The sequence below is a fragment of the Dicentrarchus labrax genome, unplaced genomic scaffold (genome assembly GCF_905237075.1).
Source record: "Dicentrarchus labrax unplaced genomic scaffold, dlabrax2021, whole genome shotgun sequence".
Taxonomy (NCBI): domain Eukaryota; kingdom Metazoa; phylum Chordata; class Actinopteri; family Moronidae; genus Dicentrarchus; species Dicentrarchus labrax.
Genome location: NW_026136705.1, coordinates 23,801,798 through 23,820,647, shown reverse-complemented (window position 1 = coordinate 23,820,647; position 18,850 = coordinate 23,801,798). Strand labels below are relative to the sequence as shown.

Sequence of the window (18,850 nt, the reverse complement as noted above, 5' to 3'; positions counted from 1 at the left end):
CATCTATCTATAATATAAGAAGAAAAGAATGTGAAGTGATACGTTATCACAACATTTAAAGTTCAGGTCAGGACTTTTGGTGTATTGTCGCCCACCAACTGCCCCTTTTTCTCTTTCTCCATCCAACACTGTAAAACTGCTTTCCCTTGATCACCCTATCCCTCTCTTGCCTCTCTTTCTTGCAGACCCTTGCTGGCTTCTGGGTGCAGGAGGTTAATGCATCATCCTTTTTTTCCTTTTCCTCTCTTTTTCTGTTATCTCAAAGCTCTCTCTTTTTTTCTTTTTTCATTTTTTTTTTTTTTTTACAAAGTACATTGGTAGCTTCCTTTGGACAATGGCCTTTAGAAGAATTGACAAGATGGCAGACTACAATAAATGCACGTTATACACTGACAGAAGGAATGCATGTACAAAACAATGGCTTTAATTTTTTAATGGTAAGAATGCTGCATTTATTATCAAACACAGTGGGCGGGAAGACAGAGCGTCTGTAGGACATGGCCAAACACTAGACTAGTCATATTTTAGGAAACGACAAGCAACACCTTTCTGAACAAGTATGAGATTAAAGCAACAAGAGTTTTGTAAAAATATACTCTTATTTGTCTTTAAGCACAAACTTGGACTGTAACAAAGATGAAAGTGTTATCCTGTTACTGTTGGGAATGCTTCCATCTCTTAAATAGTAACTCCATTTAGAGAAAAGCAGGAATTTACAAAAGGTTAAATCACAAATTTAGATCGTGGAGAAGCACAGATTGCTGTGATCCTTTATTATTCTTAGATCATTTATCAAGGCTTCACAATAGTGAGAGGTTGTGCACCTTTAAATAAATGTGCATACTTTTCTGAAATTTTCAGGCGTAATTTCCAGCAGACACTAGATGAAGGCTGTGAACATGTGCACTAATAAAGGCTTTCATGGGTTTTCATGCTGTTGCACACAAGGAAATTGCACCTTTGTTATCTTTTTCAACAAAGGGATCTAACCTTGACTCTGATGTGTCAGACCTGTGCCAGCCCACCTCCCACTGGGTATGAAAACAAACGGCACATCGGCTAATTAAAAAAGGAAGCCAGATGGCAAAGACCTTTGGTTGTGTAGTCACTTTAACGTACTACGCCGGTTTCTTTTGTGTTGCAGTAAATTGGTGGGATACGGCATGCAGTTGTCAACTAGGTTTCTGTTCCGCTTTTTCTTTTCACTGAACCCAAACAAGCATCTTGTTGCTTTGAAAAACACTTAATGTTCTTTGAAGTAAAAAGATATTCTGGTTTCTTGAGGGATGAAATTGGTAATCTGAAATGCCATTTAGTATTATTCTTTGTATTACTTTGGACTTTCTGAACTACATTTTCCATAACACATGGAGGATTTCTAACTATCACTTTGGATTCAGTAACTTACACTGTAGGCTACAACGTGTGAACTGTTTTTTTTTTTTTTTTTAATTTTTTGCTTGTATTTGGTTTCATTTTGCATTAAAAGTATGCCGAATTAGTTATTTGCAGTTCTGGATTTATAATGAGAATTTATTTGCAAAGGATTGACTCACTCAGTCTCAAAGGATGCACAGTCCACTTCTGGTTGTGGAGCGGTGTCACAGAAAGATGTTTCTTTTCCTTCACAAATTATCTTTGGTTGAGAACAGACACCTGTCTGCTTGAAAAGAGCACATTAACAGCCAAAAGTAGCACTGAAGTCTTTACAGCACCAATTAGCTAGAGCTAATCTCTCTCACCAATGACGTTTGTCATTTTAATTGTCAGCCCCACCGGCTTAAAACGAGAATCTGCTACCCAGGACAAATATTCCTTAAACACCAAAAGTGAAAACTTTTATGAACTGAAAGGTCATAGTGTCTTTTATCACATCATTCATTTGAAAAATGAGGTTTTTATTTCAACTCAATCTGAACAGTTACAGTATGGTGTACTTACAGAAGTGGACACAAAATTCAGTCCATTTCTTCCCAATCTGCTGCATTTGTGGCCTGACCTCAGCTTTACCTCTGGTCCCATCATGTAGGAAGCTAAACGCATGCAAAGGCAAATTCACATGTACATACACACATGCTGAGTTGGCACTTGGCTGACCATTGTAGAGCAGAGGGCTGGACCTCCCATTACTGAACACAGAGCTTGTGGTCTCGCTCCACTGGTGAGGGTGTCAGCAGCTCCCTGTCCACCCAGCCAGAAGCAGGGTAATGGATTGTGTTATTCTTTGTTGTTGACATTGCAGCAGACCTGAGGTTGAGTACACCCCACCCCCACATCTCTCTCTTTTCCCTGGCTGTTCTCTTCTTTCCTTCCTGCCGTTTATTTTTTCTCTGTTTTATTATTTCTGTTCTTTTGCCTGATGTGTGTCAGATATCCTCACTGACATTTACACCTACTTAGTATGTGATGTGATAACAGCTTACTCTTAAGAATGGTTAATTGTTGGGTACTATGCTAAGAGCCATTTTACCAAATCTAGAACATTGAGATAATTTCCTCTCTTTGGACACATTTAACTAATTAAAACCAGCACCATTGTTGCAACCCAGGCATGAGAATGCAAGAGGACTCCAGGACTTGCCAAAGTATCTGCAATTTGCGAGTGAGTCATTTGCGAAATGGGACTCTGGCACCATTTCCAATCTGCATGTAAGCAGCATCTGATTTTTGCTAAAGCGGTCTTACTTACCATGGTCTCTGGGTTGCCAAGCCTTGGTGTTAGGTTAGGAATGCTATTGAGATGAAGATGAATGTTAAATCAGCTAATATTTTCTTTTTGTTAATAACGATCCCTTCAATTTGGTTATAAAGAATTGTGATTAGGAATGTCTCGATCAAGTGGTTTTAGCCCTGGATCCGATCCGAGTCATTTAACGTCAGTAGGGAGTTACTCTCTCCATGTTTGGTGCTTTGCTGCAGCCTCTAGCCTGAGTTACCTCTCTGTATTCTGCTGAGTGTCTATTTCCGTTGTCTCTACATCTTTTGCGCGGATTACATTATTTAATTACTCTAATTGGCTTTTTGTTTGCGGGACTTTTGTTGCACTTGCAGTGGCGTGTTGATCGTGGTTGTGTCAGATCTCTACTAACGTCTCACACACACAGAGAGCAGAGTGGAGGAAAGAAACATTGAGTGTTGACGATGGCTGCACCATGCATGAAAGCTGACATAAAACCAAACATCGGATCGGATTAATAAAGCTCAACATAGTCGATACCGATCACTGAGATCGAGACATCCCTAACTATGAGCAAGGTATATACTAGAGAGGGACATTTGAACATTCAGAATAATAAACTTTTCAGTGCCCCGTGGAAAAACACTTTCTAAATGTCCAGAACACAACATATTTATTTCCATTTTTGTGCGGGAGTTTCTTGTTATTTATCAGTCAACACGTTATTATGCGCGATTACATCCGCAGGCCGATCAGGCAGGCTCTATTAAGGAGAATATTCTTCTAGTTTAACAGCAAAATCTACTTACTAAGCTTGTAATGCTACTGCTTTGAAGTTTGTGTCATTCTTGCCAATATGCCTTTGATTTTTAATAACCGTACAGTGTACAGTGTACAATATACACAAATATCAGCTAGCCTTCTATGACTTTTCAGCACCATGGACTAAGTCTTAAATCTGTTTACATCTAGAACAATTCATTTAATCTTTCCCTCGCTTTCTCAATCTCTTCTAGGCAGTAACAACAGATCCTTTTCCAGTGAAGATGCTCTATGACAAGTCACATGACCAGGTGTGGGTGCTAACATGGGGGGATATGGACAGAACACACCCAACACTTCAGGTAAGTGTGTTTGGTGTGTGTGGCATGCTAAAAAGCTTTCTCAGTTAGTAGCATTTTAGTTTTGTTGTCATTTGCATTGGTTTCTCTAAAAAGACACACAACAGCTAAATAACAAGAGATAGAGATATAGAGAGTATATAATTAGTTGACAGAGTTTCCAGGGCTGAGAAGTGAGGCCAATGCAAAGGTACCTAAAACCTGCTACAAAAATACTCCACAAACGAATGGGTAACATAGGTTCACACTTGGTGGTCCTGTACTTCAAAACATTGTGTTAATGAACGTATCTGACACTAGAATCTCATTTTGGAAAATTAATCTGCATTAAGATACAGGAAGTTAATATCTTTTCCTTGTTTTATAAATCAGACTGGTTATTATTTACATGAAATCCAGCCTGGCGCAGCTTTAAAAGAACAAAATAGTCCCACTTTATTATTGTTTTGTTTCTAAACCCCTACACCAACTTTTGCTGTGTGTGTATTTGTGAACTCTGATGAGCGATTATCGTCCTGGAAGAATATAATCTACATAAGCTGTAGAAAGTTCACCAAGCAAGGAAAACAGCGCCTCGTAATTAATTGAGCTCTGTTGTGTACCTGCGTCCCTGTTTATGTGATAAGTATTTGTGTGACAACATCTAATCTATGTATGTTTTAGAGCATTTACCAAGCCAGCAAAACAGCAATTCGCAGCTGCGGTGCTGTCTGCTTGTGCCTGGCGTCCCTTTGGACCCTTTGGTGTTGGAGGCTTCACAAATGAGAAATGATCACAGGTGTGGTTGTATTTAATCCATCTCAGGGGATTGGGTGAGGCAAGGGAAGGGAAAGGAGGATGTAGGGTCGAGGAGGTGGAGGGGAGGGGAAAGGGAACAGAGCTTGTGCCTGTGGGAGAGGTGTGATGCTGTTTTTATAGGGCCAGTATTTGTGTGTGTGTGTGTGTGTGTGTGTGTGTGTGTGTGTGTGTGTGTGTGTGTGTGTGTGTGTGTGTGTGTGTGTTTGCCTGTGTGTTTGCCTGTGTGTTTGCCTGTGTGTTGGCCTGTGCAACAGTGGAGGATACTGCCACAAGTAAAGCCACCAAGGGATCCCATTGTAATCTCAGTAATAGACACAAACATGTTTATTGCTCTGTTTCGTCCCATTGGAGGGAAGGATCCCATTATAATCATGGTGGTTGTTGTGTGTCTATTCATTACAGGGATTGCAGAGGGATGATACACTCTCAAATTTATGATCCTTAAGAGGATCTTAAGAGGAGTGAAATGACTCCTTTTATATTCAGAAAATCAGTTGCATTGTTGGTTTTGAACATTAGTGGTTTCAAATAAAGTTTTTGAATAGTTAATCAGTGGTTGGGAGCTGTTAAAGGGGGCTACAGGCAAATGGCCGTATTAATAATGCTTCTTCGTGATGTTGAAGTGGCGCCATTTTGCACAGTTATTTCTCAATTTTTTGTTTAAAGAAACCTTAATGTGATGGTAGATTATTTTGGATCTAAAGGTGCCACTATGGTCTGACAACAAAAAGTAGTAAAAAAAAAGGAAACCACCTGTGTGTGGGTTTTAACAGTTTTTTACAATTTACAATCTGCATGGCCAAGCAGACTGCATGTGTGAGTGCATACAGTTTAGTTTTGCACCTTTTCTTCATAGAGTGTAGGTGCACCAGCAGGGGATTTGTTTCTATGTAGTTGTCTCAGATGAGGCACACACTCATGGTGTTTATGTTGAAGTTGTTTTTAAACTTCTATCAGAGGTTATAGTCTCAAATGAAGCAGAAAATTCTATGAAAAGATAATTTTCATCACAGACAAAACAATTTCCTCCTCGTATAATTTGAAACAATCAGAGTACAGAAAGCAGCTTTGCATAACATTTCTTCCTTTTTGTGGCTGCTGCCTGAACGGCAGAAAACACATTTCTGTTTTTCATTTCATTCATTTCCCCTCTCTCTGCAGTTGTTCAGGAGTAATGAATAATTAGAGAGCAGGGCATGAATCGCTCAAAAATGCAATTGCAGGGAAACTGCATAATGGATTATAGTCCACGTGGATCACACCACAAATAAATAGTCTGATAATGTCATTATCATTTGGACTGAAAGTAATTGACCTGTTCAGCAGCAGCCTGTCACAGAGGCACCGCTTTGCTTCAGCACATCATACATGTGTATGAGTGCGTGTCTGTTTGTGCATGTTAATATGTGCGCTCATGGTGTGTAGGTGTGTGTTTAGCTCAGTGTGTGTGGTATTTTTTAAGCAGCCTAGTTTTAGGATGGCTCAATATCTCTGTGTAAACATCAGAGGGAGTGTGATTGTCAATTCATTAGAGAAGACAAATGGAGGAATCTCTGCCGGGCAGAGAGAGGCATGGCCTTTCAGACTGTCAGTCCAGTCTGCGTCTACGTGCCAAGAAGACATTTAACTCATGGGCACTTTGTTTTTCTCTCTGCACACACACAGACACCAGTCTTCTATTTTCTCCCCATTTATCTTTCTATGAGTTTTGCCAAATATATGTTTAATACTGGTTAATATTATAAGTTAAATGATTACAATGATTCAGGCAGGCAAGATCATCTGCATCTTTTACAGTTTAATCTTTTGAATCTCTCCATAGAAAGCGAATTATAAGTCTAATTTTTTAGTTTAGATTTTTGTTCGGTTTATCCCAATTTACTTGTATTTTGTTTGTCTTTTCTATTTTAATGACTGAATGTCAGTTTTATCCCTCTGTAGTGTTGGTGATAGTTCTCAGTTCATCCACCCAATAAACAGTCGTTGCTGGTAGGACTATTTTAGACAATAGTTATACTATTATGTTTTGATACGTTACTTTGAGGTATATTAACTTGAAGCTTAAACAAAAGAAGCCAAACAGTTTTTCTACTGGCAGATGAGAACTTGACCTAAATAAAACAGTAAAGATTGTATTATTTAAATCTGATGGTCTTGTGGTTAAAGAGGCCATATTATACTTTTTATGGGGCATATTATGGGGTATATTATATTATCTGTGCTTTAGTGTGTTATATAGATTTATTTGTGCATGTTAAAGGTCTTAAAAGTGTCAAAACCCAAAGTATACACGAAAGAGAGTAACTGTCTCCCAAGGAACACACTGTGTGGACGGTGCCTGCTCAGGCTTATGGGAGTTGACCAATTGGAACAGACTGGGCTTCTTTTGGGGGGGGCGGAGGGTGAACAGGAGTGTTGCAGCAAGTATGAGAAAAATTGTGGGGGTTTTTTGTTTTTTTTTGTTTTTTTTCAGGAAAACATGTAAATCTATTCTAGTATACCCCCAACATACAAGTATGAACCTGAAAATAAGCATCATATATCCTATTTAAGACACACACCAAAGACCAAAGAAAAACATTTTAAAACATGATTTAAGTCAGCTGTGTGACATTAATTTAATGTTTGACATGAATACCTCATCTGTGGATAGAGAGAGAGATAGAGAGAGAGATAGATACTTTATTTATCCCGAGGGAAATTCAAGTATCTCCACCTTTCTTTCTCTTGTATGCAAGCATTTATAAATCTATAATATAAGCAAAGTCATTTAAGTTAAATTCTGCATTGATCTCAAGCAACATGCCGAGTCTTTCAAATAATCTTACGTGCTTTATTGCTACCCAGGAGCAACAAGACAAGTAATTCTGACATTTAAAAAAGCAAACTTTCTGTAACCATGTAACATGCAGGGTTATATTAAAGGGCCGTGTAAGATTTATTGAATTCCCTAAAGGACACAAATACACTGGAGCATGTGAGGAATTCCATCTCATTTGGATGTACTGTAGTTAGATGTGAAAGTGAAAAAAAAAAAAATACCTCTGAGAGTGAATGTTGTTGAAAAGCAAAAGCTACTCAGTCAGAACCAAATCCCCCTCAGGTATTAGGGCAGCCAGCGAGGCAGGGGCACAGTAAAACTCAATTGGGCCTTGTTGCTGAGTGTGTGGATATGAAATCCAAGGATGAGCGATGACAAAGGGAAGCCAGTGGCATTAAGTTGAGAGCACCTGCAGCCCTGGAGACCACAGCAGCTGCCTAATAATACATGAGCGATACTACATTGAACCTCATTAACTCCCGTCATTGTATTCTGCATCAGTTGTAATGACTTTTTTTTTTTTTTAATGAGGATTCTTTTCATGTCGCACAAGCAGTGAAAAACCGGAAGATCAATTTTGTTAAAAATGGATGAGATGGTGAGAACGGGAGAGGGCTTTTGGAGTGTTACAGCAGTGGAGCAAAATAACAACTCTGCAACTTAAACTGCTATTTTTATATCCTTCCATTTGATAGTTCTGAGGAAGGAATGTGGAGTCTGGCCCCCCACTGGGCATCAGGCAGAGGTTCAGCTGTAACGGAGCAGGCATAGACATCAAAATAGATTTTACACTTTAGTTCTTTCCTTTTTAAAACAATATCCTATATGCTCTCTAGCAACATTTGCCTTGGCGTAAACCTAGAACAGCTTCAATGAGCCAAGTTTCTCAGACAATATGAAGTCTGTAAAATCAGAAGGAAAAGAGACAAGAGCTGGTTTTACTCTGGAAGCAGGATTACAGGGCAGAAGTTGACTGGTTGCTTTTAATAAACGCAGTCTCACGTGTAGGTCCCATAAACCACTGCACGTCCTTGACGGTGACCTGATCATGAAGGCATGCATGATGAAGCATGTGCCATGGACAAGGCGGTGCATCAGGGGCCCATCAAAAGTGTACGCACTCCCCCCTGCTCTTCACAAACATGCTGATTCAGTGCCAGGCGTATGACATGAGAGATGGGGCCTTTTATTGTGGTGTGTGCTTCTAAGACAACCATCACTGAATAAGATGCTTTATCATAGAACTGAGGTGGGGCCACGTTTCATCAGCTCAAGTCATAAACTGTAGATGTTTATCTGTTCCAGGATATATGGGCATGTCACCTGGACAAGCTCCGGCTGTTAAGACCTGAGATATATGAGCCTTTATTTCATGTACAGAAGCTAGCAGCATTCTGATGAAGCTGAAAGGTCACAGGTTTAACTATCACAGCGGTCAGATTTCAGTGTATTTTTGAGTAAGACACTTAACTATAGCCCAACAGACACTGGATTTATGAGACTCATACCAAGATTGATACTGTTTTATGTAAAGATAAAGATTTTTGATGTGGACTCCTATAATTTGTTTACAATTAACACTTGTCAGTGTTCTGTGGTGTTTCTAGGTTAACATTTAATTAACATTTCTGCTCTGCAATTTCTTGTTACTTATTGACATATTCACCAATACCAATTCATCTGGGATAAATGTCAGCCTGGCCGACTAAGTGGTCTAGTTCTACACTAAACCTCAATCTTTAAAGTGGTTCTAACAACGTAAAGAAAAAAAGTCTTATTTATTGCTTTGATGGTAATATTACCTTTGTCTTTTTTGTAAATGTACACCAATCAGCCATAACATTATAATAATGTTATGCAGCCAGCATACCAACAAACTGAAGCGGATCAGACCACACCGGCCAGCCTTCGCTCCCCCACATGCACCAGGAAATGTATTACTGGCCATTAGACCATCATCAGATTTTTATTACCCAAATATTGATATTGGCCTCAAAAATCCAGTATCAGTCAGGCTACAGGAATGGGCATTAGCATGTCGCCCTGTGGTGGCAGTGAAATTGCTTTTATTGCAATACTGGGGCAGCAAAGCCACCAAAATATACTTTTAGTCAACCTTCTGAACTTTGTGCACTTACAGACAAAACAGGTTAACAATGTTTTTTTTAAATAGTTTTCAGTTCAGTGCTGTATATTTTGCAAAATGCCAAGATTCTAGTGGATATTTTCATATTTATCTGCAATTATTTACTGAAAGTTGGTCAGTGGAGACAAAGTGTGTTCTTTTGGCCACGTCAACACTTTCTGCTGCCAACAGACTGTAAAATAGAAAACATTATGGGCCCCATATACAAAACAAACTTGTATGACTTACGTAGCTAACATCATATAAGTAGTTATTTATAAACCTTACTTTGAGGAAATTATCTTCTCTCTAAGCAATGTCTAGACTTGACTGAAGTCATTTTCCTGCTGCATATACGCCCAACCCAGCAGTGAACGTATCTTCAAGTATAAAATCTAAGAACGTTTTTATAAATTAGGCTCTATGACTTTGTCATAGTTATAATCTTTTTATAGCTTTGTGTTGGGGTTAAATATTCATGCTGTTTTATGCCATTGTCTACAGGTAATTCCTCAAGCCAGTGTGGGAGAAGTACATCATGCCATCCGCACAACTTTCCAGAGGGTCAATGACTTCTTCATTCCTCCAACCAACCTTATCATCACTCACGTGAGGTAAAACAGCACGCACACTCACACACACACACACACACACACACACACACACACGCTGACATTCAGCCACCTCGAACCTTAAAACAAAGGCGACCTCATTGCTCACTCATCACGGCCATCCTTCTGAAGGAAGGGAGAAAAGAGCAAATGAGAATTCTAATGAGAATCTTGATTTGTGTTAATTACTACCCCTCACAATCTAGAAAGGCTATTAACCTTCCCTTTGATCTTTGTCGATTTAGGTTTGCCTTTGTCTTCCTCAAAAATGAACCTGCAGTACACAAGATTGACCTGGAGACCTTCCACCGCGTCAAGACCATCAGCCTGAAGAACTACAGCTGCATACCAGTCAGCATGGCTTACACACATCTGAGCGGCTTCTACTTCGTCCAGTGCCAGAGCAAGAGCCACCTGCAAGCCCCGCCCCAGCTTCTCATCGACAGTGTGACGGACGCAGTGATTGGTCCAAACCTAAACATCACAGGGCAGCCTTTTGTGTCACCGGACGGCCGCTACATTGTGACACCTGACCCGCAGAGCTCAAAGCTGATAGTACAGACAGTGTCGTTCCAGGGGGAGCTGGGACTGAACCAGGAACTGGACGAGCCCATAGCTGTCTCCGATCTGGCTTTTCAGCCTTCCTTCACAGAGTCCAACCAGCATGTGGTTGTGGCCACTTCAGGGTCAGGAACGGACCTGCTATTTGCAGATCTGTCCTCAGGCCGCACTGAGGTTCTCCGGAGCCTCAAGGAGCCCCTGGCCCCCCAAGCCTGGCCCTGGGGAGGCCCCAACAGAGTCGTGGTATCCAGTGGGTTGTTTGGACAGTACCTGGTGACGCCGTCAGCCGAGTCCCTCTTTGTCCTGAACGGCAAACAGAGAACGCCGCACTGCGAGGTGTCAGACATCAAGAGAGGGAACACAGTTGTCTGGGTCGGCGAGGTATGAGTAAAAAAGAAAAAAAAAGAAAAAGAAAGCAGGAGACGTAGGATTAGGGAGAGACGTAAATGAAAAAAAGGAAAAGGAAAGATCAGGCCAAATTACGTATAATAAAGATTTATGTGAACATAAGTTGTGGACTCAACCCTGGGACTGAGCAAGAGGGATAAATGCCTGGGTTTATTGTAACAAAAGTACACTTAAAAATAGAGTAATTGAGAAAACATAAAGAAACCCTGTTGTGATATTTCTATTGGGAGAAAGTGTCAATGCCGTTCAGTGCAACAGTGATCTATGTGCACTTAACTATACAGAATTGTACATTATTGCACTTCCTTCCATGTTATCACAGCAAATAGGTACCTGAAGAGGGGTTATTAACGAACTATGAACTATGCACAATGCTCACTTTTTTTAGAGTAAAAAGCTTTCCGATTTTGTTTAACTCAACAATGTTTGTCGTTTTCACCAGTGCTGCATATAATCACCACAAACTGTCTGTCCTGTCTGCCTTTAGTGTATGTGTGTTCTGAGTCCTTTTAAAAGCTACCAACCCCATCTGTTTACTCGCCTTTGTCATGGTATTGTACTGTATCCTCCCTCTGAGAGCTTTCATTTTCCTCATGCCGGCAGAGGTTGGCTTTATGCACATGTGTAATACCCTCTATTTACATTGTCTATCCAAAGAGCCCGATTGGTCCATTAGCCGTCGACAGTGGATGTTTCGCTCGCGGAGGGAGCCTAACCAGAAATGAGCAGTACATCTTGTGGTCTCTTGCAATGGTATAATCTGTCCCCTGCTGTCTCTCACATTTATTCTGTACCTGCAGCACAACTCTGTGCTATGGAGCCTGAAAACGCCACTTAGCAGATTCCCTCAGGGTAATGACTCCGGTTTACGCTGACCCACATGCTGAGGCCGTGCCAAAAGTGGCATCAACTCCTCTATCTGACTGGCTGTGAGCATTTGTACATCCTCCCAGAGAGCCGTGCATCAAGATCAAACTCCTAGGCAGGTAGACTATTCTCACCACGTGGTAACTATTCAGCTTTAGTTATAGGACTGTAACACAAAGAGAATATATTTTTATTAGTTTCTGTTTATCAACCACGTTCATAGGAAAAAAATATGCTGTAATTTAAAACCTAGCAGCCTGTTTCAAAAGTAGGGATACATTTTGACAAACATTAGCAATATGTATCGTTAAAAAAAATCCTGTTTGCAGGAATTCTTATTAATTGTTAAATGACTAAAATGACAATTGTACAGGTTTCTTTATCATTATTATTATTAAAAATATGTATACCTACTTTTGAAAACCCCGGTATTATCTGTCTTAAGGCAGTAACCGAACAAACACCAGCAACTCTTCATCGATCAAAATCTCTGTGGTTGAACTGCATCATCTTCTGTGTAATTTGCTTTTGGCATTTGCTGTAATCATCATAATGATGATTCATTAGCAGCAATATAGCGATCCTGCTTCTCTGCAAATGTAATAATGTTATCAGAAATTACTGGAATCATAGTGTCTCTTAAACATTCTTGCCTGTTGACAGTAGTGCCGAGGTCTGGAGCTTGGATCACATACTTGATGGCTCTCAGTCTTGGGGCAGTGGCTTTCTTTTCCTTTCTTTTATTAATATTTATGTTGCATAGCCTTTCTCTGTACCTCCCAGTCTCAAACTACAGCTAAAAAAGAATGTCCTCCAATATTGAGCTGTTAAACTGTTTTGGTTTTCTTATTATACATTATAAAATAAATCAGGAGCTATTTTTCCAATAAGCGGATTCCTGTAGCAGGCAGAATTTGTATTCTCCCTAAATAAATAAATAGTATTTATACAAGCTTGCTACTAATTTTAAAGCTACTTGGCATTACCTGGATGAGAATTAATGAATCGCACACTTACTAATATTAATTACATTTCTAGAATTTGCTAGGCTCTACAAATAGTTGGCCCATCTAAAAGTTTTAATTGAGCTTTTCTAGCCAGCACAAAACAGATGTAAACCAAAAAAAGTATACCAATACATATTCCAGAACAAAACTTGCTGTTAAATTTAAACCAATCAAACAACTAAATCAACTAAAAATAGTGGACTATAGAAACAGTAGCACTAATGCTCAATCTCTGGGTGGAAGGAAATATTTTCTCGTGCTGAAATGGTCTTCTGAAGCTCCCTTCTACTTACAGTATATAATTACTGCACAAATACTCACAGCCTTTAGGATTTTGCAGTTGTTGACCTTTTTTTGCCGTGTCAAACATCCTCAAAAGAAGTGAGATTAATCTTGTTTATTTATCTCTGAAGGCCACCCGCAGAACAAGATGTCAAAGTTCAACTTTAGGGTGTACAAAAAGTCTGTCGGAGTCCTGTAAGACAAGTGTACCACTGTAAATCCAGCTGGAGTCTTGTTGAGTATATCTGCTCATGTGTTTTCTCTTGTTTTTCCCAGATACAAACAGCAGCCCAAATTAAATATTAATCATGTTCTCCTAATATGTAGTTGTGCCTGTAACTCCCTAAAGCAATGAAATGTGTAGGGTAGAAACCAAGCTGTGTAACAAAAGAAAAAAGTAAACACAGGAGTGAAGGAGATTTGTCGTTCTCGTTTGTGATTTAGGTATTTGCTGCTAATCTGCCATGAAATCCATCCTGGCACTAAAAGCCTGTCTGATAAACTTTCTGAAGACAATGACTTAATGATGATAATGTTTCTTAGACCACTGTTGCACTGAGGAGAGAAATATAATACCTGACATATTTATGTTTATTGGATGGACATTTGTCAAATTGATAGCCCAGTTTTCTCACTGTGTCAATGGAAAAAATATTCAGGCTCTGATGTTTCCCAAAGCCACTATCCCATCCAAAGTCACTCCCCAATGGCTCTAAATGAGTAATCTATCCGAGACATGCATGTAATGAAAATAGATCGTCGACATGGTTATCATTGACCTCTCAGTGATCTCTCACAGTCACATACAGTTTACAGTTGCTTGTGAAAATGTCACTTTTCTGCCCTCTCATTGTCACGTCCGTCAGCTTATCTCTTAAGGTCGATTCAGCAGTATGACATCGCTACTAGAGCCAAGGAGAGCAAGAATAAAGAGACTGCACCTGCGCTTGCTGATATAACTACATTATTGGCTAGCTCATGTTATTTGTTTGGATCTACCTTCAGTGTCACATGACTAATTCCGTACCTCTCCTTTAACCCTCAAAGTAAGGGGCTGCAGAGCTGAACCGCTTGGTGTGATAGACATTGATAGCAACCACTGTTGTAGATAACATTGTTCATGTTTAGAACATGTTCAGACATGACAAAACTGACTGTACAGTTTTCTTTATGCATTTTGTGTGTTCTGGTTTATGAGGGAATTGTTTTGTAAGAAAAAATCGAATTAAATATATTGTAAAAATCAGTATTTTTGCAGTGTCTTAAGTCATTCATTGTAATTAATGATTGTTTGCAATACCACTTAATAGTTTAGTATTTAAATGTAAAAACACTTCTTTTTTAAGTTAATTAATTTCTCAACCCAGATTATTATTCAATTCACTGCCATATAAGACAAAGAAAAACATTTGGGTTTTTTTTGTTGTTTTTTTGTTTGAAAAATCAAAACTAATATAATAAGCAGTGTGTAGGATTTAGTGCCATGTATCAGTGAAGTTGCAGATTGCAACCATTTGAATACAGTTCACCCTTCTAAACGTGTAGGAGAAATTACAGTGGCCGCTAACAAAGTAAAAGGCCCTATTAAGAGCCAGTGATTGGTTTGTCCCTTCTGGGTTGGTGTAGAAACATGACAGTTCAACATGGAAGACTTCATCGAAGAGGACCCGCTCCCTTTGTGGATAAAAACTGCTCGTTCTAAGGTAACAAAAGCACAATAATTCTTATTTTTAGGTGATTATACACTTATTAAAACATACCTATTAATATTATATCCTATTTCTGCCAGTAGATCCTTGTAAATGTTAAACACTGGACCTTTAATATTCTGAGCACTGCTGCCACAGTATATAATAATAATTCTCTGATATGAGGACAACATGAAAAAAATAAATAACAGGAAGAAAAGGTTAGTGTCAAGTGTTCACTACAAATCATCTCAAGGTATCACAATTAATACAGTTGTAACAATTTCGTCACACCTGTCAAGTTTTAACAAATTTTAGGTCTCTTGAATTTACAGCTGCAACAATTAATCGATTAGTCGTGTTTTAAGAAAGAATGCCCGAAAATGTATATTTTCTGCTTTCATTTGGTTTGAATATCTTTATGTTTTGGACAAAAAAAAAAAAAGACATTTAAAGATGTCACATTGGGCTTTGGGAATTTTTAATTGTTTTTCACAATTTTCTGAAATTTTGTACACCAAACGACTAGTTGGTTGATCAAGAAAAGTTGCAGCCCTACTTGAAACGTTCAGTAAGCTAGAGTTCATGCTATATAATCACCTTCTTAAAACAAGACCTCCAAAATCACACAGCTACCACTTGTCAGTCCACCTTGAAAGTATTATAGCTGACAAGGTTAGACAGAGTGACAATTTTAGCATCTGGAAAATTACTGGATATTTGCGCCGCGCTCCCGTCTGCGATGTGACATTCATCCTCCGTCCCTGCCCACATCGCAGCCACTGTCATTTATGGTCTCAGTCCACTGATGAGCTGGCATCGAGCTGGCCTTCACTCCTGTATAAGTTAATGTAATCTATTGTCTTTCTGTGCTCCCAACCATCCATGACCATTACTTACAACACTGCTCTGCTGGGGGACGCTGTCAATACTCTCTCCATCAGCGTCAGAGTGACAGAAAGGGGTGAAAAAGAGAATAAAAGACTTCCTGGAGCCAAACATCAGTGAGGTACGAGAATCTGATCACACAGACAATTAACACCCTGTTCACGCCTGCTTCCAACAGAATGGAGAAAGGAAGACACCAGCCAATCTGCAAAGTTTATCGATATATTTGCGGAAACCTGATACCACAACATGATCACACTTCAACTCATCCTATCCACCTCTTAATAGCTGCAAATAAACTCATTTATCACAATCTGATGCCAATAAGTAGACTACTTATTGTCGTCTACTTATTGGCATCAGATTGTGATAAATGAGTTTATTTGCAATGCTGAAAAGGCCTTTTCTGCCTTTACTTCTGTTTTTGTACCTACATTCTCAATAATTTCAACCACACTTCAATAATGGGCTGTAACTGAGTTAATGTACCTACTGAAATACAAATCACTTGAGTAACTGCTCATTGGCCAGATTCCTGGGCTACAGGCGAATCAGGGTCAGTCCTCTTGGTTCAGTTCAGTCCAGCAGGTGGTAATGCACTTGAAGCTGAACTGCCAAAAACACAAGAATAACATGTGCACTTTAGCAGTTTGGTTACAATAGTAACAGCTAGAACTAACAAATGTTAGGGGTTTAGTTACACTTAATTAAGATAGTAATTGACAAGATAGTTAATGACTTGACTTCTAAGCTCTCCAACCACAATGCATTTGCAGTGAACATTCAGATTTCATTTCTTCTTGGATGCATTATTCGTTGCTTTTTAGATATCTGATAGCTATCTGATTCAGCCATGATACATAAAGTGAGTAAGTATAAACTGAAAATGACCTAGGAATAGATGTGCCAAAGGCTTTTTAGGAAAGGCAGGAAGGTGGTTAAACTGTGGATTGCAGCTACGACACAGTTACACAATTGAAAGGACATCTGCCAGCCAATCAGAAAGAAATGTTTTCCATGGCTATGGCATAAAATCTCATTAGCTCCCCTAACACGAACTGTTCTGTGTTTACACGTAGATCACATTTGACAATATTCATATCTGCAGTCAGAATTGGAACATTTAATAATCACAGCAAGAAATAGTGAAGAAGACGAAGTGCCGTGCTGATCAAGTGTCTGGGATGTGAAAAAGCTTCAGCCCAGCACAAAGGCCACATCTGTTACTGTCACGTTTTAATGTTTCAAACGGGCCTCAGGAAGAATCACAGTTTCTTTTGAATCACTTTAATGTGGGAAAACAGTAATTAAATAATTTCAATTATATTCATGTACCATCCAAAAGGCAGTAATTTGAACTCAATCAGACTTGCACTTCCCTCTACAGTACTAAAAGGGATAATTATGGTGCTAAAAAGGTGAATTATTGCTGCTACAGAAATAGTTCATAGGAAAACAAACAAACAAACATCAAGCAAAGCGCAGACGGGAAGGTGAGTTCTAAAAGCCACAAATCACTGTAACCTGGTGAAATAATTACTTGGTGGTATCAACCCTGTCAGCCGCACGGAGACGGTTCAACATCTCACTGTCACTTTAAGCAAAGATAATTAAAATCTAGAGAGGAACCGTGGTTTTCTTCTTCTATGTGGGGGAGTGTGAATCCGCAGTGTGCCCTCAGCAGCATGTGAGGGCCAGTGAGGCTTAAATTGTCTCAGCAGGCTCATTTGGGTGAATCTCACTCTGACTAACAAGGTTGCTAACCTCCAGCACAAAAGCCCACTGGAAAGCAGACCTGAGTCAAATATTACTTGCAAATGTGTTTTTTCTTACTCTTGTGGAACTAATGTGTCGGGTTTCATATATTTTATTTTTTATTTCTGACACTAACTGTTAGGAAGTTACAAGAAGCTAAGAAATGTTATTTCAAATTCGGTGTGGATGAGTATTTTATCAGCAACAACCTACAAAGCTGTTTCTACCACATCAATCCAACACTGACGTTTACAGATACCTGCTATCTGGTTTTAAGGGGAAATCAGACAAAGGAACACACAACCACAAAAGAACACACAAGTTGACATTGCTCCTTTACGCCTCTAATGAACAAGATCCAGTGTGACTGGAACTAAACCAAACCGGTTTAAGTAGAGACACACCTGTGATGTGTTCATCATTGGGGATAGTTCCTCTGAAAGCTATTAAAAGATATACTCTGTGGTAACACTTATAATACAGCCTGCAGTTTACAGTGGAACTTCATTGTATAAATCAGATAGTAATTAAATACTTACAGGTTCTTACTGGCAGTGGTGGAGGAAGTACTCCAATGTTTTATTAAGTATCAAAAGTAAAGTACTCATCACACAAGATGGTCCATTTCAGAATAATGTATATTATATAATTGGATTATAATTATTGATGCATCAGTCTGTACATCCCTTTAATGTTACAGCTGTTAAAGATGGGGTAATACTCGAGTAAATGCACTTAACTGCTTTCCACCACCGAGTTCGGTCTAGACCTGCTCCATTTGAAAAGTGTCCTGAGATAACTTCTGTTATGAATTGGCGCTATACAAATAAAATGTAATTGAAATTGAAATTAAACAACATCCAAGGAGGAAAAGCTATAGTATAATAAAGTAATATATTTAGAATCCTATCAACATATAGATAATATGCTAATCTTTAATGTTTAATGATGAACCACAATAATTATTATTTTAAATGTCAGTGTTAAAAATAAGATATGCAGACAATAATAAAATAATATTGATAGCACTTCTCCCCTTTTTATTCTGCAGTTACACAGTAAGAACAAATTATGTGGGCTGCCATATAAAGTGTTGATTATTGTGACATTTCTTTTTTTTTTTCTTTCAAATTTCAGTTTTGTTTCCCAGTAGTTACAAAAACAGTATAATTTATTTCTCCTTTCCACTTCCTACAAGTACCAACTAAATGACACTGCAGATCATGGCCTGTATTATAAAG

The 18,850-nt window shown here is 38.9% G+C and overlaps 1 protein-coding gene across 2 annotated transcripts in view; it reads left to right on the top strand.

Annotated features, from left to right (window-relative positions):
* The window catches only part of fstl4 (follistatin-like 4), a 200,365-nt gene extending 185,841 nt beyond the window's left edge, over nucleotides 1–14,524 (top strand). For both annotated transcript variants that reach the window (XM_051400620.1, XM_051400618.1), the window contains exons 14-16: nucleotides 3,694–3,801; nucleotides 10,047–10,156; nucleotides 10,399–14,524. In XM_051400620.1, coding sequence (XP_051256580.1) covers nucleotides 3,694–3,801; nucleotides 10,047–10,156; nucleotides 10,399–11,101 — 921 coding nt within the window. In that variant the 3' untranslated portion in view covers nucleotides 11,102–14,524. The remainder of the gene's footprint in view (nucleotides 1–3,693; nucleotides 3,802–10,046; nucleotides 10,157–10,398) is intronic.
* Nucleotides 14,525–18,850: the final 4,326 nt, after the last annotated feature.